Below are 27,188 nucleotides of genomic sequence, written 5' to 3'. Positions count from 1 at the left end.
TTTATTGTCCAATTCCCCTCCTGAGGGAGACTCCAATGTCAGACCAGTCAATGACTCATGTTACTATCGAATTAGTTCCAATATGGAGTCTTTCAGTAGACTCCCTGTCCAACACTAGTCATTATGTACTGTAGCCCACGCTCCGAATAACAAGACACTCCATAGCCGTGTGGCTGTTGTTTCAGCTGCTTTCACAACTTCATCCTGTCTTGGGATCACAGTACAGTGTAACACTGAACAGATGTGGCCATGTGGACGTTTTAAACATTTGTATCACTGCTAATCATGGTTCTAGACATGCAATAGTGAAGCCAAATGGTTGATGATGAATGTAGCAGACGGATTCCTAGTATATATATATAGCAGATACAGCAGATTAAGGATCTAAGTCAAGCTATATGCACTGGTCCTATATATATATATACATATATATATATATATATATATATATATATATATATATATATATATAGTGCTCAAAAGAACAAAAGGGAACACTTAAATAACACATCCTAGATCTGAATGAAAGAAATAATCTTATTAAATACTTTTTTCTTTACATAGTTGAATGTGCTGACAACAAAATCACACAAAAATAATCAATGGAAATCCAATTTATCAACCCATGGAGGTCTGAATTTGGAGTCACACTCAAAATTAAAGTGGAAAACCACACTACAGGCTGATCCAACTTTGATGTAATGTCCTTAAAACAAGTCAAAATGAGGCTCAGTAGTGTGTGTGGCCTCCACGTGCCTGTATGACCTCCCTACAATGCCTGGGCATGCTCCTGATGAGGTGGCGGATGGTCTCCTGAGGGATCTCCTCCCAGACCTGGACTAAAGCATCCGCCAACTCCTGGACAGTCTGTGGTGCAATGTGGCGTTGGTGGATGGAGCGAGACATGATGTCCCAGATGTGCTCAATTGGATTCAGGTCTGGGGAACAGGCGGGCCAGTCCATAGCATTAATGCCTTCCTCTTGCAGGAACTGGTGACACACTCCAGCCACATGAGGTCTAGTATTGTCTTGCATTAGGAGGAACCCAGGGCCAACCGCACCAGCATATGGTCTCACAAGGGGTCTGAGGATCTCATCTCGGTACCTAATGGCAGTCAGGCTACCTCTGGCGAGCACATGGAGGGCTGTGCGGCCCCCCAAAGAAATGCCACCCCACACCATGACTGACCCACCGCCAAACCGGTCATGCTGGAGGATGTTGCAGGCAGCAGAACGTTCTCCACGGCATCTCCAGACTCTGTCACGTCTGTCACGTGCTCAGTGTGAACCTGCTTTCATCTGTGAAGAGCACAGGGCGCCAGTGGCGAATTTGCCAATCTTGGTGTTCTCTGGCAAATGCCAAACGTCCTGCACGGTGTTGGGCTGTAAGCACAACCCCCACCTGTGGACGTCAGGCCCTCATACCACCCTCATGGAGTCTGTCTCTGACCGTTTGAGCAGACACATGCACATTTGTGGCCTGCTGGAGGTCATTTTGCAGGGCTCTGGCAGTGCTCCTCCTTGCACAAAGGCGGAGGTAGCGGTCCTGCTGCTGGGTTATTGCCCTCCTACGACCTCCTCCACGTCTCCTGATGTACTGGCCTGTCTCCTGGTAGCGCCTCCATGCTCTGGACACTACGCTGACAGACACAGCAAACCTTCTTGCCACAGCTCGCATTGATGTGCCAACCTGGATGAGCTGCACTACCTGAGCCACTTGTGTGGGTTGTAGACTCCGTCTCATGCTACCACTAGAGTGAAAGCACCGCCAGGATTCAAAAGTGACCAAAACATCAGCCAGGAAGCATAGGAACTGAGAAGTGGTCTGTGGTCCCCACCTGCAGAACCACTCCTTTAGTGGGGGTGTCTTGCTAATTGCCTATAATTTCCACCTGTTGTCTATTCCATTTGCACAACAGCATGTGAAATTTATTGTCAATCAGTGTTGCTTCCTAAGTGGACAGTTTGATTTCACAGAAGTGTGATTGACTTGGAGTTACATTGTGTTGTTTAAGTGTTCCCTTTATTTTTTTGAGCATTGTGTGTATATATATAGGAGTTGGCAAAACAGTACAAAACAGATCTGGGACCAGGCTGTATTCATCCTGCTGACTCTGTATGACTTTACTGATGGAATTTGACCAGGCATTACTAATATTACTTTCACAGATGGGAGATGTGAAGCCAGGAAACTGAAAACAATCTGTACAATAGTTAAAATAGTTATGTTTAATGTTCATAGAAGCAAACTACATTGAGTCATTGCATAGATACTGTAGGGAGCGTCCGCTAAGGGGAACCAATAGAGACTGTAGTTAGAAATTACAGGGTTGTATTTTATGAGATGGCAAATATTATTAACCAATTCCTATGTTGGCTGCCATCTTGGGAAAGACCAGAAGTGAAACTTTTGAAATCTGGGAAAAGAGGGAGTCACTGGACATGAAAGAAATACACATACTGATTGCATTGTCTTTTTTTAATGTTTGATTAGGCCTACACATACCCATAAAATGACATTCTCTCGAGATGCTTGATTGGTAATGAGAGTACATTACCATTCATTAAAGTTGCATATGTTCTGTATGTATTTGTCAACAACCAGTGCTCCTTATAGGAACCAAAAGCCTTAAGTTAGTAAGTCATGTTCTGTATGTATGAATGAGACATTGAAGTGTTTCCGTCTGTTCTCCAGGCACGACAGAGCGGGTGTGTCTGATCCAGGGGACAGTGGAGGCTCTGAATGGAGTCCATAACTTCATTGCTGAGAAGGTGCGGGAGATGCCACAGAGCACCCAGAAATCCGAACCGGTCAGCGTAATGCAGCCACAGACCACCGTCAACCCTGACCGCATCAAACAGGTGAAGCCCATTACCATGATCCCAACCCCTGCTTCTTTTCTCTCAAGACCCTCTAGTGTTGAGACCGAGACTACATTCTCTCCCTGGACTAAATAAGAGTTCAACCTGAGACTGTATAGTGAATGTAAAAGGGATTTTTCCATGTGTTTTTGTACCTATTTTATCCCAACTGAGGCAATGAAAGTGTTTGTGTGCATGTGCACGTGAGTGTGTGGTTGTAGATGTGTGTTGGGTAGGTAGGTATGAATATGACTTAGCAAACTGACAATCCTGGGCTGAACCATTATGGAAGAGCATCATTGCAGTAGTTGAGCCAAAATGTTGACCCCTGAGCTAGTCAGACCAAAATGGATGATTCTAATCCCAGTCATTAGTTTGTATATAGCCTCACGCCATTGTCTATGTGTTGGCAGCTACCATCTCACAACAAGGGATGGAAGTCATGATTATTTGTCTTTCGAAGAAGGCCCAATCTAATAAATGTTTTGAGTGTGAGTTTGTGGCCAAGCTCTGATTTTGTGTCTGCACGAGGCTCGAGGGAGTGTTCCCAGCTTCCATGTAAACAGACAGAAAGAGACATCCTCCGGCTGTGATATAATCCACCCAGACAGGATATGGCGTCTGGGGTGTGGGGTTTCTTGCTCTTCCAGATAGGCCCCCTTAAACCCACACATGTGACATTAACAATGGATGGCTAGCCTCACTACCCTCAACCAGCTATCACAAACAGACCAGGGTCTGGAAGGAAGCTCCCCCTGCACCGCAAAGGAAGTGTGGCTCATAAGTGTTGTCCAGCTAAAACACATAGATGAGGTGTTAGAAATCCACATTGTCCCACATCAGGGCTGAGACTTTCAGCTCATTTGTGCTGCGGCATTCTATCCAGATGATTTGCTCCTTCCATCACCCTCTCTCCCCTTCCACTTCCTTTAAAATCGACCATGGCAGCACTATCGAATGAAAATGACAAGACGAATTGTCACTGTATTTTGTCATGTATAACTCTATTGTTTGGCCTTTCAGAGTCCACCAGTTCATACCAACACAGAACAGGCTCAGTTAGGCAAGCCATTGATTCCCCCTCCCAATCTCTTTAAGTGATTATCACTTATTATCACTTGATGATTACACTCCATTGATTGTTCGGGGAGGACCTGCATTGTTTTCATCTGCAACATTGACCCCAACATTCTATTTATCGTCCTGTTAATTCAATTACCTCTTAGGACAAAAAGCACATGTTGGGTATTCAGAATTCAGAATTTGAGTTATTTTCTGGTATCTGTGCTGTGCTACTCCCTCACGGCATTGTCCCTTTTGTGCTTACTGAGCAGACTCAGTGATGGCAGGCCATAACCTAAATTCGTGGAACACAACACGAGGGCCTGCCGATGGCGGCTCCTGCTCTTTCTCCTGCCGCGAGGCCTGCCTGATTATAAATGTGTATAATTATAGGAGTTATCAGACAAGTTACACACCTCTGCTAGGCAAAGAATACTCCACTGGGAAAAAGTTACTGCAGAGTGAACACTTTGCGGTTCTGATATAGTCAGGAATTTATGCATAATATACACTTACACATTATACAGGCACGCACACGCACTCACGCACGTATCCTAGGAACACACACATACAGTATACAGTTGAAGTCGGAAGTTTACATACACTTATGTTGGAGTCATTAAAACTCGTTTTTCAACCACTCCACACATTTCTTGTTAACAAACTATAGTTTTGGCAAGTAGGTTAGGACATCTACTTTGTGCATGACACAAGGAATTTTTCCAACAATTGTTTACAGACAGATCATTTCACTTATAATTCACTGTATCACAATTCCAGTGGGTCAGACGTTTACATACACTAAATTGACTGTGCCTTTAAACAGCTTGGAAAATTCCAGAAAATGATGTCATGGCTTTAGAAGCTTCTGATAGGCTAATTGACATCATTTGAGTCAATTGGAGGTGTACATGTGGATGTATTTCAGGGCCTACCTTCAAACGCAGTGCTTTTTTGCTTGACATCATGGGAAAATCAAAAGAAATCAGCCAAGACCTCAGAAAAAGAATTGTCGATCTCCACAAGTCTGGTTCATCCTTGGGAGCAATTTCCAAATGCCTGAAGGTACCACGTTAATCTGTATAAACAATAGTACACAAGTATAAACACCATGGGACCACATAGCTGTCATACCACTCAGGAAGGAGACGCGTTCTGTCTCCTAGCGATGAACGTACTTTGGTGCGAAAAGTGCAAATCAATCCCAGAAGAACAGCAAAGGACCTTGTGAAGATTCTGGTGGAAACAGATACAAAAGTATCTATATCCACAGTAAAACAAGTCCTATATCGACATAACCTGAAAGGCCGCTCAGCAAGGAAGAAGCCACTGCTCCAAAACCGCCATAAAAAAGCCAGACTACGGTTTGCAACTGCACATGGGGACAAAGATCGTACTTTTTGGAGAAATGTCTGATGAAACAAAAATAGAACTGTTTGGCCATAATGACCATCGCTATGTTTGGAGGAAAAAGGGGGAGGCTTGCAAGCCGAAGAACACCATCCCAACCGTTAAGCACGGGGGTGGCATCATCATGTTATGGGGGTGCTTTGCTGCAGGAGGGACTGGTGCACTTCACAAACTAGATGGCATCATGAGGGAGGACAATTCTGTGGATATATTGAAGCAACATCTCAAGACATCAGTCAGGAAGTCGCAAATGGGTCTTCCAAATAGACAATGACCCCAAGCATACTTCCAACGTTGCTGCAAAATGGCTTAAGGACAACAAAGTCAAGGTATTGGAGTGGCCATCACAAAGCCCTGACCTCAATCCTATAGAAAATTTGTGGGCAGAACTGAAAATGTGGGTGCGAGCAAGGAGGACTACAAAGCTGACTCAGTTACACCAGCTCTGTCAGGAGGAATTGGCCAAAATTCACCCAATTTATGGTGGGAATCTTGTGGAAGGCTACCCGAAACATTTGACCCAAGTGACCCACAATTTAAAGGCAATGCTGCCAAATAATAATTGAGTGTATGTAAACTTCTGACCCACTGGGAATGTGATGAAAGAAATAAAAGCTGAAATAAATCATTCTCTCTACTATTATTCTGACATTTCACATTCTTAAAATAAAGTGGTGATCCTAACTGACCTAAAACAGGGAATATTTAGTAGGATTAAATGTCAGGAATTGTGAAAAACTGAGTTTAAATGTATTTGGCTAAGGTGTATGTAAACCTCCGACTTCAACTGTATATCGAAACTAATGCACTCTTATACACAAACCAGTATTTAAAGGAAAGATTCACTCATTTTGAATGGTATGTGGTTTTTGTGCATCTCGATGCAAAACTTGACATACCGGCTGTATTTCTGCCTGCTTGAACGGCAATAAGCTCAGATGCACATGAAAACATGAAATGACCCCGGGAATTGATAGAACATTCAAAATGGGTGATTCTTTCCTTCAAGCTTTTGAGTGAACGATGGATTGATGGCAGTGCCGGAAAAAGGAACAGCTCCTATGGCATCAGATAAAGGGCAGTTATTTTAGACAGAAATAATTCCTGTGCCTGTCTTTTACTATTAATAATAATGAGTTTGAGAGTGTTGTATGGAATGATTCTGTGTTTGAGTTACACAGAGACAGACAGTGTAGCCTGTTGGTTGCTGGGCTATTAGTAACGTAAGCTATTCTCCAAACTCCAATGGTCCATACACTACTCTCTGTAGACTCTGCAGAGCATGGTCGACATTGCTCAGACAACGGTTGTAACCAAAACAACAAGTGAGAAGGGAGGTCTTCTGATGAATCGACTTCCATATTCCATACTCAACTCAAAAGGCACAACGCATGCGTTTTCAGGGCCTATTTTGGTTATGTGTGTGGTTATTTTTTTTACCTGGTTGTCACGAGCACGGCTGTCGTGGCATGTGTCTCATTATTGGTTGCCCCAGGGAGCAGAGTGAGTGAGAGATGTAAGATAAGATGTGAAGTTATGCTAAGCAACAGCTGCCAGCCTGGCTCTCTGTAAGCTACAGCCGCTAATCTCCACCAGCCAAATGGAGACGGGACAAGCAGGAGCACAGGCAGCAAACACCTAACTCAATCAAATCCAAAGCTTTCACTCAGGACAGACAGACAGACAGACAGACAGGCAGGCACAAAAAACATCCACACCCACCGACACTGAATCTCACTTAACATGGAGCAACGTTCAGTACTCAAACTGATACCTAGGCTAATACATGACTAATTTAGCTGAAATGCTAAATAGCATTGTTCTGCTAGCTAACTTTGATCTGATCTGGCATTTCAAGGCAACAACTGCCCACTATGGCGAGACTGTGACGTCTACAATAACATGATGACAGTGAGTTGTGTCAACTTTGAGCTGCGCCCCACTGCCTTTGGTCTCAAATGTTTTCAGAATCCTCCCTCCAGATTTCCTCTGGCCAACCACAGTTTCCTGTGACCTTTCACCCCATGCAGGAACACCTGCTTCCTACTTCCTGTTATTGCCCTGGCCACACAGGAAGTAGCCCAAAAATGTATAGGAATTCGGGAATCAGGTTAACTTCGAGTTAGATGTGAGTGAGTAGAAAAGTGGAATTGTGGAATATGGAATTGGAATTTCTCTCAAATGTGTGTTGTTCCGCCCTACGACACCAAAATGCATTGCAGTTGTGGCTAGCTCACCATGTGTAATTGCCTGTAGAGGGCTATTTGTTGTGGTACAGAAATTGTTTCATAGTTGAGTGAATCTGCACAGTATAAACAATCACTTCCCATACAACATGAACCCTCCCTCACCACATGACCCAAACAATTCCTGAATAATGTAAAATATTCTCTGGTTTCTGTGATGATCACACCTACTTGGACACACCTACTCATTCAAGGGTTTTCCTTTATTTTTACTATTTTCTACATTGTAGAATAATAGTGAAGACATCAAAACTGAAATAACACATATGGAATCATGTAGTAACCAAAAAAGTGTTAACCTCTCTAGGGTCGGCGGGACAAAATCGTCCCACCTACATAACAGCCAGTGGAATCCTGTGGCGCGTTATTCAAATACCTTAGAAATGCTATTACTTCAATTTCTCAAACATATGACTATTTTACACCATTTTAAAGACAAGACTCTCGTTAATCTAACCACACTGTCCGATTTCAAAAAGGCTTTACAACGAAAGCAAAACATTAGATTATGTCAGCAGAGTACCCAGCCAGAAATAATCAGACACCCATTTTTCAAGCTAGCATATAATGTCACATAAACCCAGAAGACAGCTAAATGCAGCACTAACCTTTGATGATCTTCATCAGATGACAACCCTAGGACATTATGTTATACAATACATGCATGTTTTGTTCAATCAAGTTCATATTTATATCAAAAACCAGCTTTTTACATTAGCATGTGACGTTCAGAACTAGCATACTTCCGGTGAATTTACAAAAAATTTACTAAATTACTCACGATAAACGTTCACAAAAAGCATAACAATTATTTTAAGAATTATAGATACAGAACTCCTCTATGCACTCGATATGTCCGATTTTAAAATAGCTTTTAGGTGAAAGCACATTTTGCAATATTCTCAGTAGATAGCCCGGCATCACAAGGCTAGCTATTTAGACACCCAGCAAGTTTAGCACTCACCAAAGTCCGATTTACTATAAGAAAAATGTTATTACCTTTGGTGTTCTTCATCAGAATGCACTCCCAGGACTTCTACTTCAATAACAAATGTTGGTTTGGTTCAAAATAATCCATAGTTATATCCAAATAGCGGCGTTTTGTTCGTGCGTTCAAGACACTATCCGAATGGTAAAGAAGGGTGACGAGCACGACGCATTTCGTGACAAAAAAATTCTAATTATTCCATTACCGTACTTCGAAGCATGTCAACCGCTGTTTAAAATAAATTCTTATGCCATTTTTCTCGTAAAAAAGCGATAATATTCCGACCGGGAATCTGCGTTTAGGTAAAAAGACGAAAGAAAATAAAGCATGGGGTCGACTCGTGCACACGCCTAAGCCCATTGTCCTCTGATCAGCCACTTGCCAAAAGCGCAAATGTGTTTCAGCCAGGGGCTGCCTCGATATCATTCAGCTTTTTCCCGGGCTCTGAGAGCCTATGAGAGCCGTAGGAAGTGTCACGTTACAGCAAAGATCCTCAGTCTTCAATAAACAGAGACAAGAAGCTCAAGGAATGGTCAGAGAGGGCACTTCCTGTAAGGAATCTTCTCAGGTTTTTGCCTGCCATATGAGTTCTGTTATACTCACAGACACCATTCAAACAGTTTTAGAAACTTTAGAATGTTTTCTATCCAAAGCCAATAATTATATGCATATTCTAGTTTCTGGGCAGTAGTAATAACCAGATTAAATCGGGTACGTTTTTTATCCGGCCGTGTAAATACTGCCCCCTACCCCCAACAGGTTAAACAAATCAAAATATATTTTATATTTAATATTCTTCAAAGCAGCCACCCTTTACTTTGATGACAGCTTTGCAAACTCTTGGCATTCTCTCAACCAGCTTCATGAGGAATGCTTTTCCAAAAATCTTGGAGTTCCCACATATGCTGAGCACTTGTTGGCTGCTTTTCCTTTACTCTGCAGTTGATGTTAAGATGTGTTTATTACTTGAACTCTGTGAAGCATTTATTTGGGCTGCAATCTGAGGTGCAGTTAACGCTAATGAACTTGTCCTCTGCAGCAGAGGTAACTCTGGGTCTTCCTTTCCTGTGGCAATCCTCATGAGAGCCAGTTTCATCATTGTGCTTGATGGTTTTTGCAACTGCACTTGAAGAAACTTTATAAGTTCTTGACATTTTCCACATTGACCGACCTTCATGTCAGTAATGATGGACTGTCGTTTCTCATTGCTTATTTGAGCTGTTCTTGCCATAATATGGACTTGGTATTTTACCAAATAGAGCTATCTTCTGTATACCACCCCTACCTTGTCCCAACTCAACTGATTGGCTCACCTGTTAATTTAAATGTTGACTACCTCATGAAGCTGGTTGAGAGAATGCCAATAGTGTGCAAAGCTGTCATCAAGGCAAAGGGTGGCTACTTTGAAGAATCTCAAATTTCAAATATATTTTGATTTGTTTAACACTTCTTTGGTTACTACATGATTCCATATGTGTTATTTCATAGTTTTGATGTCTTCACTATTATTCTACAATGTAGAAAATAATAAAAATAAAGAAAAACCCTTGAATGAGTAACTTTTGACTGGTACTGTAACTGAGATTGGGTGGTTAATTACAAGGAATTGTGATTTAGGGATTTCGTTTTTTAGGTATTGAAAGTTAGATCTTACTCTTGTGGGTCAGAAACAGTAACGTTTATATTCTTAACGGTTCAGAAAGTTAACATTTAAGCGACCATGAAGATGCTACGCAGTAAACTATCTTTCTTTGGTCTAATCTCTTAAAAGCTTTAGTAAGCCATAAACCTCAACTCTTAAAATGCTCCCTCGCTCTGTGGTGACGCAGAGGTTCTCTTTCATTGTAATGACATACTGTAAGTGATTGCTTTAAGTGGCTGCGCCATTTCAGCCCACCCTCCGCAACACCACCAAGTCCAGTCTATTTAATTAACCAGCATCCTGTATCTAATAACTGTTCTCATTGGAACAGCGCCGGCTAATCCATATAGCCGGGCCTAGCGCAAGCAGAGTGGGCCGTTCATCTCCTAAATTAAAAGCTACATTAGGAAAATCGCTGTAACGTATGAAAAAAGAAAACAGAGCAATGCAACCTCTCCAATAACCCTCCACCCCCCCCTCCCCCTCCAGCCTTGTCTCAGGAGGACCGATGGCCAGCAGAAAATATTTTAATGCCGTTTTTAACCTTCAGATTCATCAGCTGGCCCAGGAAAAGGTCACTTCCTCCGCCAAGTATCGATCCCATTCGTAGGAAAGACGGTGGAGAGAGGCACTACAATATATTTGTTGTTTGACGAGGATGTGCACCCGTTAATGTTGGGTTAAATCTCTTAGGAAGGAAGGACGCATTTGCCACTGTGTGTATGGATGTGTGTGTGAGGATGCTTCCATGCATGTGTGTAGTTGGGAGGGAGAGGTCCTTTGAAGGAAATTGTTTTATGTTTATGAATTACAGGTACTGCTGCTTTACAGTATGTGTGGAGAGGAATATTAGATCAGGTTTAGATCAGGCTTTTGTGGAAGCGAAACTAACGTCTGGTGTTAAAGTTAGTATTTGTATGTGTGTATGTGTGTATGTGTGTGTGTGTATGTGTATGTGATATGTGTGTATGTGTGTATGTGATATGTGTGTATGTGTGTATGTGTATGTGATATGTCCAGCATTTTAAATGTATAGCCTAAACGTATACTTAAAAACTGGAAATTAACCAATCCTCAATCGTTAACACAATGGAAAGGTCAAATGCTTTATTTATTATCTAAATGTTGAAAGTACGTGGGCGTGGAGAGAAACAAAATGTTGCAGTTTGAGGCCATGTGGCAGAGAGTGATGCGGGTGCTGGGGATGGGGTGTGAGCAGGTGGGTCTGGGCTGGTGTGATGTCATTGATGTTTGTGTGCGTCTGCATGCTGTTTGTATGTGTATATTTTGTATTGTAATTTTTTTAAATTAATAAATATGTAGCCACAATTTAATGTACTATATCTGCCTGCAAGGCTTGGACTGGGAATGGGACCAAGATGGAGGATGGAGGTCAGCAGTTGCCATGGATACTAGAACAATTCATTACTAATCCCCTTTTATTAAATATGCGTGAGAAAAGAGCAACTTTCCTTCCCAGTGGCACACCAGGGTTCTGAGTTATTCTAATCCACTGTGAGAAGAGATGTCTGTACAAACAATCCGATAAGATTGTGGTCGCCAACATTTCTGAGCGTGTCATCCATCGCCTCCTCTGGTTGGCTAGTGTTTGACATGGGCTTCCCAGCCCAGCCTCAAAACACACTGCCGTTCCCTAGTGACTTAAAATTCTCTATCAGCTGTGCCGCTTCCAGGATTCTTCTGTTAATGAAAGCCTTGAGGGGGCTAAGTGGACAGTGGTGTTGTATTACTTAAGGCTGAATAGTACTTCCAAGGCTAAAAGCCTGAACCCAGCATCAGCCCTGTTTCCGTTGGAGCTGGAAGGAGAAGGTCTTCCTCTCAGTCCTCTCTCTCTCTCTCTCTCTCTTAACCGCTCCATGTTGTCACAGCGTGTTAGGGTCTATGAGTGAACATGTCCTGGTGGAGCAGCCCATTGGCCCGGCTCAGCAGCACACTGAGGCTCCTCGTCGGACGGACGTGGCCCCACCTCAGCCCCACAAGGACAGGCTATTTTGGGCCTCATCAGCACTTGTTAGATGGCAGGCCTCATGAGGTCACTTAATGCATGATCGAGGGCCCAGGTTTGGGATCAGAGCCAGCCACGAATCTGAGCAAAGTTGGTGCGCAACACGCGTGCATATGTTCATGTACTATACATTATAGTATATGTGAACATACTGACCCAAATAATGTAATTAAGATCCTATTTTAGACCACAATCCCTATCAAATGCACTCCTTTCTTAATACATTTAAAGTGGAACTTTTAGCAACATGAAATCTTATTAAAATCTGTTCAATCTGTCCAGGAAGATTTTTTTTTTTTTTTACATTTTCTGACACGCGAGCACTTAGATATGGTCATTTCAGCGGTTTCATAAATTCATAGAATGTTTGGGAATGACGTCTGGTAAGGCATTTGTGAAATTTCTATAGCAAAATAGAGTGGGAGAGCGGTCGTGCGTTTGGACAATTAATAGACACTGCAGTAAATATAAACCCCCCAAAAAACCTCTGTCTTGTTCAGGACCGAAGTCTACGCAGACCAGCGCGCCACAGCCAATCATAGCTACAGTAGGCCTATATGCAAATAAGCCATTTGCCACACGGCCTGCCATTTTGAACTGAATTGTGTGTTTACAGACAGTAGCAACAGCGCGACATTAGATCACATTAACACATTCACCAAAAGCCACAAAATACACCTGAATGGATTTCTGCAAATATGTTAATAGAAAGGTAGTCCTCTTACATTTGGGATCTTCAAAGTCCTATTTATCAAATAACCATGAAAAGGTAGGCTATCTATCCCTCAGTTTCTTATCCACATCAACAACAACATGATCAACAACTAATGCTAGCCAGAGCGAGATGAGCAAACAATCTAACAAGGGAACATTAGATAAACCTTCTCAGACTTTTTCAGCTAGTTAGCTGTCAAAATTGCACTGATAAACGATGGTGAACAGTAGCCTTCTCGTCATTCTGCAGCTTGGCTGCCAATGCATGCTTATCCTAACCCACGTTTTGACAACTGAATGGGAACTTGCCTGCCTGCCCGTCTATTTGATCAATGCCAAATCTTCTTCTTCTTTGATGGGGGTTTAACGGCGGTTGGCATCCAATGTTAATGGTGCACTACCGCCACCGGCTGGACGGGGTATTGAATAAGAAACAAAAAAATAACATTTTGGGAAATGGGGAAAACGACGTCATACAAAATAAAACACGTCAACTAACAAAACCCATCACACTTCTTCAATCACAGTCCACTCCAAAATACATCCCTACATATCCACTCCAAAATACATCCCTACATATCCACTCCAAAATACATCCCTACATATCCACTCCAAAATACATCCCTACATATCCACTCCAAAATACATCCCTACATATCCACTCCAAAATACATCCCTACATATCCACTCCAAAATACATCCCTACATATCCACTCTGTCACCGACAGGATTTCTTGCACGTCCTCGGCTGTGAAATCATGAAGACCCAAAAAACGTTCAGCGGCATTCACAATGATTGTAATTTTCTTAGACTTCTTCTTTTCTCAGTTTATGACCATTGCAATAAATAATACAAAGTTCACCTTTTTAACATGTAGCACTTCACTATCCCTCATTTGATAAGAAACCTTCACTTGTGGTGGCTTTACTACCATTGCTTCTTCCCCGCCACTCGTTCCTTCCAATTTTCTCACTGCCTCCAGATAGGGAGCACGCTTGACATGCCTTACCCTTGCCACCTCATTCTCCTTCACCCTAACAGGGCACTCCAAGAATTCAGACCCATGTTCACCTCCACAGTTGCAGCATTTCCTTTCATCTGGCATACAATTGACACATGACCAAATCTTTTACATTCATAACACTGAAGAGGCTTATGCACAAAAGCTCTTACAGGGTATTGCATGAATCCTAACTTTATATGAGAAGGGAGAAACTGTTCATCAAAGAACAGTAGCATGGATGAAGTGAATTTGTTTCTCCGTCCACCATACAGGTCAGTCGATGTGCATCAACCACTCCATCGATGTCTTCAGTTATATCCTCTGCCTTTATTTCTTGCGCCACCCCAGAAATAACCCCCTTGATAGGCACTATGCTACGACATTCCACTCCGATATCTTTTTGAGTCTTAAAACATGCTTCTTCTGCACCGCAGACACACAAAAAACTAAATAAGACCACTTCTTGTGACTCTAACCGACTCCACACTTTCCTCCAACATATTACAGATTTTCCTGGAGACATTAAACGGATTTCCCAAGTAGCATTGATCCAAAAACCTGACTCCGACCAAAAACGAGTCTAGGGGTTTCCTATTTTCCAACATAGCTTTACTTGTCTTGGCTCCGTTTTTCATTGCCGCTGTAACCCAGTCATTCTTACTTTCTGTACTATTAGCTTCACTCGACTCACTAGCAGTTTCAAACAAAACCAAGACTACCAAGAAATGTATTGGTGAATTACAGAGCCCTTGGAAAGTATTCAGACCCCTTGACTTTTTCCACATTTTGTTAGGTTACAGCTTAATTCTAAAATGTATTAAATAATTCCCCCCCCTCATCAATCTACACACAATACCCCATAGTGACAAAGCAAAAACAGGTTTTAGGACATTTTTGCTAATTTATTATAAATAAAAAATGGAAATATGACATTTACATAAGTATTCAGACCCTTTACTCAGTACTTTGTTGAAGCACCTTTGGCAGAAATTACAGTCTCGAGTCTTCTTGGGTATGACGCTACAAGCTTGGCAAACCTGTATTCGGGGAGTTTCTCTCATTCTTCTCTGCAGATCTTCTGAATCTCTGTTTGGTTGGATGGGGAACATTGCTGCACAGCTATTTTTAGGTCTCTCCAAATATGTTTGATCGGGTTCAAGTCCGGGCTCTGGCTGGGCCACTCAAGGACATTCAGAGACTTGTCCAGGAGCCACTCCTGCATTGTCTTGACTGTGTGCTTAGGGTTGTTGTCCTGTTCGAAGGTGAACCTGCACCCTAGTCTGACGTCCTGAGCGCTTTGGAGCAGGTTTTCAACAAGGATCTCTGTACTTTGCTCCGTTCATATTTGCCTCGATTCTGACTAGTCTCCCAGTCCCTGCCGCTGAAAAACATCCCCACAGCATGATGCTGCCACCACCATGCTTTATTTATTTATTTTATTTCACCTTTATTTAACCAGGTAGGCTAGTTGAGAACAAGTTCTCATTTACAATTGCGACCTGGCCAAGATATAGCAAGCAGTTTGACACATACAACAACACAGAGTTACACATGGAGTAAAACAAACATAAAGTCAATGATATATTAGAAAAATAAGTCTATATACAAAGTGAGCAAATGAGGTGAGATAAGGGAGGTAAAGGCAAAAAAGGCCAAGGTGGCGAAGTAAATACAATATAGCAAGTAAAACACTGGAATGGTAGATTTGCAGTGGAAGAAAGTGCAAAGTAGAAATATAAATAATGGGGTGCAAAGGAGCAAAATAAATAAATAAATACAGTAGGGGAAGAGGTAGTTGTTTGGGCTAAATTATAGATGGGCTATGTACAGGTGCAGTAATCTGTGAGCTGCTCTGACAGCTGGTGCTTAAAGCCAGTGAGAGAGATAAGTGTTTCCAGTTTAAGAGATTTTTGTAGTTCGTTGCAGTCATTGGCAGCAGAGAACTGGAAGGAGAGGCGGCTGAAGGAGGAATTGGCTTTGGGGGTGACCAGAGAGATATACCTGCTGGAGCGCATGCTACAGGTGGGTGCTGCTATGGTGACCAGTGAGCGGAGATAAGGGGGGACTTTACCTAGCAGGGTCTTGTAGATGACCTGGAGCCAGTGGGTTTGGCGACGAGTATGAAGCGAAGGCCAGCCAACGAGAGCATACAGGTCGCAGTGGTGGGTAGTATATGGGGCTTTGGTGACAAAACGGATGGCACTGTGATAGACTGCATCCAATTTATTGAGTAGGGTATTGGAGGCTATTTTGTAAATGACATCGCCGAAGTCGAGGATCGGTAGGATGATCAGTTTTACGAGTAGGCTTTACCGTAGGGATGGTGCCAGGGTTCCTCCAGACGTAAAGCTGAGCATTCAGGCCAAATTCTGTGGTTTCATCAGACGAGAGAATCTTGTTTTTCATGGTCTGAGGGTCTTTAGGTGCCTTTTGGCAAAATCCAAGAGGGCTGTCTTTTTCCTTTTACCGAGGAGTGGCTTCCGTCTGGCCACTCTACCATAAAGGCCTGATTGGTGGAGTGTTGCAGAGATGGTTGTCCTTCTGGAAGGTTCTCCCATCTCCACAGACGAACTGTAGAGCCCTTGGTTCTTGGTTACCTCTCTGACCAAGGCCCTTCTCCCCCGATTGCTCAGCTTGGCCAGGCGGCCAGCGCTAGGAAGAGTTTTGATGGTTCCAAACTTCTTCCATTTAAAAATGATGGAGGCCACTGTATTCTTGGGGACCTTCATTGCTGCAGACATTTTTTGGTACCCTTCCACAGATCTATGCCTCGACACAATTCTGTCTCAGAGTTCTACGGACAATTCCTTCGACCTCATGGCTTGGTTTTTGCTCTGACATGCACTATCAACTGTGGGACCTTATATAGACAGGTTTGTGCCTTTCCAAATAATGTCCAATCAATTGAATTTACCACAGGTGGACTCCATCTCAAGGATGATCAATGGAAACAGGATGCATCTGAGCTCAATTTCGAGTCTCATTGCAAAGGGTCTGAATACTTATGTAAATCATGTATTTCTGTTTTTAGTCTTAATACATTTGCAACATTTTCTAAAAACCTGTTTACGCTTTGTCATTATGGCATATTCTGTGTAGATTGCTGAGGATTTTTTATATATTTAATCCATTTTAGAATATCGCTGTAACGTAACAGAATGTGGAAAATGTCAAGGGGTCTGAATACTGTCTGAAGGCACTGTATATTAATCATGGATTGAACTGCATCCATCTATTCTCTCAACCTCTTATTAAGTTGGTTTTGTAGCATAAACTGGGAATTTGATCTTTTTGACTGATATTACGATTCTCTGTTTGTTTCATATCTGCATAGTAGTTTAAACGCTGTCTGTTCCACTTTAAGTCCTCCCTTCAAATACTGTGTCTCTCTGTTTAGATATCAGTTCCACCCTATTGTGTTTGTCTATGTCATCAGAAAGAAAGAAAAGTCACACACTCCCATCATATCACTAGCATGTCTAAATTCAGCTTTCGTAGTGTGATAGGCAGTGAAATGGAGGGAGAATGAGCGGATTAACATTACTGACACTGGGAGGGGTTGAAATGACCACCAGGGATAATCCTTACAGCCACAACAACAAAAAAGAGACCATTTTTACATCAGGCTAGCGGCCCAGAGTGTGTGCCACAGCGCTCATCCAGGCACGCATTCTTTTTTAATTTCATCATTTGATTTGGATTGTGCGTGCGCGGTGGGTGGACGAAGGTCCATCACTCGGGACCGTTCTTGTCAACCTTTGGAGCGGGTCGGCTGCAGTGTGATGCTTCTGTGTTATTTTTAACCCAGGTTTTTTTCCAGACTCGGAGAGAGAGCCACACACTGAAAGGCAGACGAGGCAGAGAGGAGCGGCTAAGCCCGGGGATCAGGAGACAGGCGATTAACCTAAAGTCTGGTGCTTATAACTTCAAAGTACAAATAGCCCCCTGCTCACGGATCAAGTCCCGTCTAAAGGATGGACAGAGGGCGCAGGGGGCAACAGTTGTTCCGTGTCCCCACACGTACGTAACTGGGGGTCTGGGGAGGGCAGAGGAGGGTTGGGTAGGGGGTGAAGTGTGGTTCTGGCATCCACAGACAATAACTCCTTGCTGAAACAGTACTATTGGAGGTTTAGGTTGAGCCTTAGCCCTTGACATAGAGAAGACATGAGCTGAGCCTCTCAGTATCCCTGAGCATGGCGAGAGAAACCAGGAGAGGGGGTGAGGAACAGTGGGGGTGTAGTAATGCTACAGCAATACATTCTGTCAAGCTATGGACGTGATGGAAACCTGGAACCGAAAAAGAAGTGGTTTCTATATCGGGGACGGCGGCAGCCTAGCAAATTACGCTGTTTTATCTCTTTGATGGCTACAGGCCTTGTTAACTTCTGTGGTTTGCTTGTTTGTTTGTTCTCATGTTTGTTATCTTCCGAAAGCTGGTTCAAACATATTTCCATGGCTCAGCACCCTCCATGGCTATTATGGTCCCCATCCCTGGTCCCCATTAGCGCAGCTCCAGCCTCCTTCCTCCTTCCTCACCCCTATTCTCGTCCCGCACCCCAACCCACAGTACATAATGAACGACTAGCCGCGGCAGATGAAACAGCAGCAGGTCTCTCTCATCTTCGCTTTCTCTCTGGCCTATCCCCCTACCCTCTCCCAATCCTCCTTCACAACTCCCCCCCCTCTCTCTCTCTCTCTCTCGGACTCGGTCTTTGAAGGAAGAGGTAGGAGGCTTCATTCTCAGTCTGCTTGCATTAAGACACATTCAGCAAAATTAGCTCTGCGTATCCGCCGACGTTGCTCTATTCTTACCGCACTCTAAAGAGCCTACATTTTAATCAGCAGCTTGCTCCGACGCACAGGCCAAATGTTCTCCCCTTCATAAAAAAACACACTCACAAAAAAACTGATTGTCAGCTATAACTCTTGGGGATGAGGACGATTATTTCAGATTAAAATGGCCAAACATGACATAGTGAGGGAAACTCAACGGCAACCAAGAACAACAAAATGAATGCTTTAGAAACAGTGCATGTGGGGTAAAGGACTTATGAGAGAAAGACAATTACAATTTTGAACATCTATTAAATATTAAAGAGCTGAATGTGGTCCAAGAGACTCATCATTAGCAGTAATGGGTTTTATACATCGCACTATTCAGCTATTTATTCCGCTGCTTCTAATCTTTAGGAGGCAAGTCCCATCTGAATCATTACACATCCAATCCAACAACATGCAAAAGCTGTGTGTGTGTGTGTGTGTGTGTGTGTGTGTGTGTGTGTGTGTGTGTGTGTGTGTGTGTGTGTGTGTGTGTGTGTGTGTGTGTGTGTGTGTGTGTGTGTGTGTGTGTATGTGTGTATGTGTCTGTGTGCAATGCAGAAGATGAAAAGGATTCTTAGGAGAATCTTCACCTAAGAATCTTCCACACTCAGTTGTTTTGATCCTCAAACCCATCTCTAATGCGTGCTTGAACGAAAAGAGGGACATATTTTTGCCTCAACATTGAACCACACACATTTGTATGAAAATTAGGGGGAATGTGGTGAAAAATTGGTTGTGAGAAACTGGATGAGAAATTGCACTGAGCCAAGACCAATTTAGATGGCTCTTATCCATATGGGGACTAAACCAAAACAATCCCTCAATTCCAATGCATGACTATTCTTCATCACTGTCACAAGTAAATATGTGTATAAAATATTTTACTACAAATACTCAAAAATAATATTTTATATTTAATAGTTTGAAGTCAAGTCTTGATCTCTCTCTGTCCCTGCCGTCTGTTAATTTCCCATTTCTATGTAAATTCACTGCAGTGTACCACAGCCAGCAAGGCGACAGAATCAAGGTTACAGCAGCGCCTCTGTAAAGAAATGTTGATGTCTTTAGAAGGACTGGAGCAAACATTGAGAAAGTGTAAAGATCAAATCCAGCCACCCAGTGCGAGAAACATGGAGGCCATGCTAATTACTAGCCCCATACTTCCCCTGTACACACACACTCTCTCTTTCTCTCTCTCTCGCTCTCTCTCTCTCTCTTTGTTCCTTCCTTTCTTTGCCTTGTCTTCCGACCAACACTCACTTGCTTTTCTTCTTTTACCATTCAAGATGGATTTTCAAATATTCAAAGAAGAGTTTTGTAACTGTTTCCACATTGCACGATATGAACATATTGTAGGTAACCATTACTATCCCTGTGAGACTCCTCTCATTTATCATCCTCCCATAGTAGGTTCATTCGTAACATTGTTTGACTGGCTTTGGTGCAAAACTACCCTTGCTCAAAATACCACTACAGTACATTTAATCAAGTACATACTTATTAAGAAAGAAAGAAAATCCGCCTCCTCACTCTCCCCAGCTGGCACCTTTTCTCTAATGTTGAATGACAAAGGACAGTGAAGGCGTGCATATGTTTTAATATGGGTGTTTATGTGAGTGTGTATACATAGTTGTATCGAGAATTATTTAGGGTGTATATGTGTGTGTGTGCACGCTTGTGTGAATTTGGGTGGAAGTGGGGGGGGGGGATGGATCTAGTTGCTACGCGTCGCTTCGACTCCTTTTCAGTACCCCTTGAATGCTGGAGCTGTTTCCATGGTAACACTGACCCCTGGGAGTAGATGCTTTTCACCAGGAGCCTCTTTATAATGGATTCACAGCTCGGAAACAAAGGGGGAAAAAATACACTCTTTCTCTCTCCCTTTTTTTTGTCCAGAAACGACTCTCTCTGTCAATGTTACAATGTTTGTCGAAGGAGTAAAAACAGCTCACTCTTATTTCTCCCCTATGCGACAGCATTGAAAAAAGATCTTGAGTATAGAACAATTTTTATACTTCTATTCCCTTTTGCTATTCCCTTTTGCTAGCCCCCCCAAGCTCGATTCACTCTCTTTTTCTCTGTCTGTCAGTTATTTCTAACATACTCCCTATTCGCACTCTTTGTTTGTTATCTTACGTCCTTCTCTGTTGTTCTGGGTTGTTTCAAGTTATTATCTTGGTTATCTCTTTTCTTCCGTTCCCTCGCCCAGTCCCTTCCTCTATTCAATTGATATCACACTTCTGTCATGTAGAGATACAATGTTAAGGCAGTGTGAAATCAGTGCAGTAACCATCTCTATGTCCTCTCTCTCTGCTCCTCTCCCCAGGCCAAGCTGATAGTACCAAACAGCACAGCAGGTCTGATCATTGGTAAAGGTGGAGCCACAGTCAAGGCCGTCATGGAGCAGTCAGGCGCCTGGGTGCAGCTCTCACAAAAACCAGAGGGCATCAACCTGCAGGAGCGCGTGGTCACCATTAGCGGAGAGCCCGAGCAGAACCGTAAAGCCGTGGAGATCATCGTTCAGAAGATCCAGGAGGACCCCCAGAGCAGCAGCTGCCTCAACATCAGCTACTCCAACATCTCTGGCCCTGTGGCCAACTCCAACCCCACCGGCTCTCCCTACGCCAACTCAGCCGAGGTGAACCCCGCTGCTGCTGCTGCCGCCGCTGCCACAGCCTCCAGCCTCCTGGGTCAGGCCACCATGCAGAGTATGGGCGGCTTCCCCACCACAATGGGTCCCAGCTTCTCAGGCAACGACCTCCTGACCATTACCTCGGCCCTCAACACGTTAGCCAGCTACGGCTACAACACCAACTCCCTGGGCCTGGGGCTCAACCCCGCCGCAGCCTCAGGAGTCCTGGCCGCCGTAGCGGCTAGCGCTAACCCTGCTGCGGCTGCCGCTGCAAACCTCCTGGCATCCTACGCCAGCGATGCCTCCACCAGCGCAGGCCACCAGGCCGCCTCCCTGGGAGGCTTCACCCTGGGCTCACTGGCCGCGGCCACTGGGGCCACCAACGGCTACCTGAGCGCCTCATCCCCGCTGATGGCACAATCCCTGATGGCCACTGAGAAGCAGATGCAGGAGGGGGCCAAGGACGTGGTGGAGATCGCTGTTCCCGAAAACCTGGTAGGAGCCATCTTGGGGAAAGGAGGGAAAACGCTAGTGGAGTACCAGGAGCTGACTGGAGCCCGGATCCAGATCTCCAAAAAGGGAGAGTTCATTCCCGGCACCCGGAACCGTAAAGTTACCATAACCGGCTCTCCGGCGTCAACGCAGGCAGCTCAGTATCTGATCAGCCAACGGATCACGTATGAGCAGGGTGTGCGCGCCACCAACCCACAGAAGGTGGGATAGAAAAAGGGAATGGAATGGAGGAAAACGAGTGGGGGCTTGGGGAGTAATGCAAAGTGAGAGAGAAAGGGAGAGGAGAGCAAGAATGTTGGAAGGAATCGTCCACACGTTTTTTCGTGTTTCAGTATTGTAAAAATGATGTGACGCAAAAATTTGCTCGGAGAGAGGAGAAAGTGTAATGCGGAATACAAATGAAAATAAGGTGTAAAATGTAAATACGGTTTTATTACTTAAGTCTTGATCTTTCGGGATTTTTTTATTGTTTTGTTTTTTTGTTCTTTTGTTTTTTGTTTGTTTGGGTATTCTCCGGACAGTGGTGAATGCGATTTTAAACTGGCATGCTGCCGCGCTGCAGTTTGGAAAAGGGGGGCGGTGGGGGTACTGGGGGATGACCCCCATGGAATCAGCCCCTTCCCCACCCCCACCCCCATTCCTGTGTAGCTCACAGATTTTTTTCTTCAGATTTGCCTTCAGTTTCAATTTGCCTCTTACCCTGCCCCCCCCACACTTTTCACCCTCCCCCTACAAGGGTCTGATAAGACTGCAAACAAGTGCTTGGTTTGAGATCTAAGGAAAATGCCTGTAGTTGATGACATCCCCCTCCATTCCCCCATCCCTCGCCCCTCTCACAGCCCCCCCCCTCTGTTTTGGGCAAAGGAGGTTGAGATGTGCCCTCCTATCCCTATTGCCTCGCGCCTTAGGTTCTGATTTAGCCAGATGCATGCTATGCCACGCTCCGTATTTATATCCGGGATGCTCGTGTTTCGTATGTAGGACGAAGGCAGAGACGCGTGGTGCATCTCATTGGGTCAGAATTCGAGAGTAGCGCTAGAGTACATATAGAGGTTGGGGCATTTTTCTCAACAAGGTTTGCAGTCTGATATTATGATTATTATTATGATTATTATAGATATCATCATCATTATTTATTAATATGATTTCACCCATAAAGTTCAGTATTTTCCTTGTTTTTTAAATCTGTGAATTCAGGTTGACATGAATGTAAAGACTATTTTTGATTTGATTTGTTTAATTTAAGTGGATTTAATAGTATGTCACGTAGTGTAATATACAGTATGTCTTATTTAAGTCCAGTAAAAACTGCACCGTAGGGACCACTACAGTGATGACGAAGAGTAAGGGTTAGCTTTGATATCCAGCAAAGAGCAGGACAGTAAATATTCACATTAAAACACACACACACAAACCCTCTGATGCCATTTCAGTGCTAAAAATGGATTATAACATATTTACATGGCAGATTACGGTGAAATCAAGCAGACTAGTCTCTATATACATACATAGCTGCACAATGAATATGCCACTTGCACAACAGGCCCAAGAGCAGCGTTCACGTTCTTGCAGGAACGAAGTTCTCTAATAACGTCAACCCCCAAAGCTGTTTCAGTGTTGTCTGAGCTCAGATTTCTCTCCCTCTCCAGCTTAGCCTGTTACCCTCAACATTGTGAAAAGCCAAAGTGTTGTTGGGACTGTAGGGCCATAGCCGTCTCCACTGAGATATCCAGCGAGCGCTGCTCTTCTGCCTGTGGCACTCTAACAACACTGTCTAGACAGGCCAGCCGAGAGACCAGGAACAAGAGCACTTAGAACCTAGAGGTGACGACCCCGCCAGGATACGTCCATACTACTGAAAAATACAAACACTGAAGATGAGAAAGTTGATAGTTGAAACAATCTCGCTAGGGTCCAAGCAGATTGCCAGGCCCCGTCTCATTGCAAGCAGATCTATTTTAAGGTCATTCATATTTCGAAGTTGTTTTCCCTAATACTTGCTCTTATCAAGCAGTGTTCTTCTGTCCACGATGAACAGGGGGAATGTAAGGTGCTACGGTCTGTTGGGCGTAAACTACAAGTCTAATGGTTGTGGGTTATTCTGATTTTGGCAAACTGTAGGGACCTCCCACTACACACTCCCTGCAATGGATACTACCCACTAACCTATAAGCTGCTAAAGATGTTTTGGTTTGTTTTATCTTGTTTTTGTTTGTTGTTGTTGCAATCGGAGTACACTGAAGTCCATCTTAATGCACTGTGAAGTGTGGGTATCTTTTTGTCTGCCCATGAGGTCAGGGCTGTGTGCTGTAGGAGCTTGGTCACAGGCATATGCGTTATTATTATGTCAGGGAAATGTACACATGAAAATACCAGGCAACTAGTCATATCTCACGAACAAAACTCTATTTGCATACAATATCAGTTCTCAGTTAGACGTGCAAGACGAGGAAAGAGTATTCATGTTTCTAAACACTACGTTGAAACCGTGATCCAGGATTGAGGCTTTGACTCGTGATTCTGGATGCGCTTTGACTCAGTTTGGCAATGAAAGTAATGTGGTTGTAGAAACAGTCTCTATTTGGAGGATGGGATGGGCGGGAGGGGGGAGTGGAAGAGTTTCATCCCAGTTTTGACCGGGTTGCTCTTGTTTTTAAGATACTCTAATCGTCCAACTTCATATTTGCTGTTTTCTCAAACAGTTGAAATTGATATATTCTGTTAGCCAACTGAAAATGGAGGGCTAACCTAAAATGTGATTACTTTTAAAATGCCAAAGGGGGGGGGCACATTTTGCTTGACACTAAACAATCTAACTTGGTCTGGTAAGGGAACCTATCTCCCCAATTGGACATTTAGACACTGTAATGTAAAGGAAATCTATCCAATGGGGGGCTCTCTCACCATTATTCAACATTGGAATGTTTTCTCTATTGTCTATTGGAGCGACAGTGAGCGCGTATCTCGACAGATTGGTAAGGAGGCTTCTTTATTCCCATCTAATACCATCCACTTTCCTCACCCTCCAACCCTTGTACCTCCGTGCACCCCATTCTTACACATCAACCCAAAGCCCCCCTCTCACATCTCTCCATGGGTGATAATGTCTGGTGTTACGATGCATGTCTGCTTGCCCTTCCAGACCACAACTACTCCAAAACAATGACTGTCTGAGTCTCTTAATGCTTTGAGGGTTGAGAGGACAGAGTTCCCTTGGTTGTAGAGCTGAGCATTAGAGTCTAGTTAGTGACCATTTTGCCAGCAGCAATGAGAACAAATTAGTAGGTGGCAGAGGAAGTAAGAAAGAGAACCTGCAACCAGGCATCTAAGAGAGAGAGCTGACTTCATTCTGTCAATCACCTGGCCAGTGGCTTGAAACCATATTTTATTCTGTATCTTAGTGATAGGAGTGAAAGCATTATGCTACATTTGGTACACATGCCCAGATACATACAGTACATTCATAAACACATTTACATAGATTGCGAGTAGAATAAGGGAAATACTGCACGTTGAAGTCAATAAGAAATGATAGAGATTACTGGATATAAGCGATACTACAACTGTGACAAATCAATGTGAATGATATCAAAGCGCTGTAGTTGGAGATCACTAGAAGGTGCCAACAAAGTTTGTCAAAGGACGGCTTTGTTATCTTTTTATCTAATTCAACAAAATTACCCCATGATGATGGGGTTTTAGGGTGTCCATTTTTGGTTGGTTTGTAATTTAGGGGATCTAGATAAAATGTGATGAGTACTGGAAGCAATATACGTAGTAGCATGTTGTCCTTGTATTGTCTTTTTGTTCTGTCCGTTGTAAAAGCTTTGGATTTACCTAGATGTTGAATAGATTTACATAATGACAATTTTTTTTTAATTTGTGAAATTGCTGCTATTTAATAAGTGATGTACTAAAAATAAAGTTAAAACATATCTGATTGGTCGTTTAGCAGGGTGTTCTAGTTCCAAGAGGTGTACTAAATGCTATACATGCTGGTAAGATAATAATTACTGTTAAAACAAACTCAACAAATAAACCTGTGCCAAAATAGATCTTTAAAGACTGAAACTGAAAATATGCGTGATTTAAAGAACATTACATGAAAGGAAACGTACTTTTATAGGGAAAAAAATGTGAAAAGTGCCAAACGGACCATATTTATAATTGTAAATAGAAGGAAATGGTACAAATGACTTTTTTGTTGTTGAGTAAAATCGATGAAAAAAAAAAAGTTTTAGTTAAACTTTTAATTCCCCTTTACTTACTATAAGACATGAAATAAGGGATTGTGAAGGAAGGGAGCCATCTTGTTAGCTAGTAATCCAGAATTCCTTGAATATTACCGTACTTAGACTCCGGGGACAGAAGAACCAACGTATAGATAGATTAGCATGGTTAATGATACACATGATATTAACATTCTTAATACCGCCTTTTATAGTTCTGAAAATGTATTTTGTGGAGATAGATGTTATCTTTTTTGCACGTCTATATTGCATGATATCAAAGTGAAGCGTGGACAACAAAAAAATGTTAGAAAAAAATATCGTACAAAATTTTTGGCCCGGTGTGTATTCTTCATTTTGAAGACAAATCGTTGCATGCCAACAATGGAAAAGCCTTTTCATTTTCCTTGACACAATTTCAAACGTGTGTTGTTTTCACTAAGAACATGTAGGGACATAGTCCATTAGAGCAAGGCCACAGTGTAATTAGATTGTATGACTGGATGAGTATTTTGTGAGAACTTTGTCTAGGCATTAAAACATTCTTAGAGAGATAGGAACAAACTTTTAATCAAACATGAAGCAATTCGTTTTTTGCTGGTTGTGCTTATTTTACTAAAACTCTAAAACTGCGTTATTTCATTCCGAATTAATTTTAATGCTTTTTACATAGATATGGAGATATTGTCCAGGAGTATACTCACCTCTGCATAAGTTTGCATATCACTCTTCGATCATGACTTCAGGGCTTGAGTGTCCATGTGTTTTGTGTGAATAACTAACATCAGGTAGGCCAGATCTGGCCCTAGTGTCATTCTAACCATCTGTTTCCCTTTCCGGCTCCTTCTGAGCTTGATCTCTTGTCTTGATGTAAATATGCACTTTATATTTCTCATTTAGACAGATTTCTCATTTAAACCCCCATCTCCTGAAAGGAAACTAGGAAAAGTATTTTGATGTGTCAAACTAGGCCGTGTGTCGGCACCATGATTTTTCACACTCTGTTGCTGTTCAGCTTTGTATTTCTCAAAATCCTGGG

General features: G+C 43.0%; 1 protein-coding gene across 5 annotated transcripts in view; it reads left to right on the top strand.

The window, feature by feature from the left end:
* nova2 (NOVA alternative splicing regulator 2) overlaps window positions 1-22,762 on the top strand; it is a 58,194-nt gene extending 35,432 nt beyond the window's left edge. For all 5 annotated transcript variants that reach the window (XM_045724392.1, XM_014214115.2, XM_014214116.2 and 2 more), the window contains 2 exons: window positions 2,696-2,862; window positions 21,102-22,762. In XM_045724392.1, coding sequence (XP_045580348.1) covers window positions 2,696-2,862; window positions 21,102-22,130 — 1,196 coding nt within the window. In that variant the 3' untranslated portion in view covers window positions 22,131-22,762. The remainder of the gene's footprint in view (window positions 1-2,695; window positions 2,863-21,101) is intronic.
* Window positions 22,763-27,188: the final 4,426 nt, after the last annotated feature.

Source organism: Salmo salar, chromosome ssa09, assembly GCF_905237065.1.
Source record: "Salmo salar chromosome ssa09, Ssal_v3.1, whole genome shotgun sequence".
Taxonomy (NCBI): Eukaryota; Metazoa; Chordata; class Actinopteri; order Salmoniformes; family Salmonidae; genus Salmo; species Salmo salar.
This window is presented reverse-complemented; position numbering and strand designations above follow the sequence as displayed.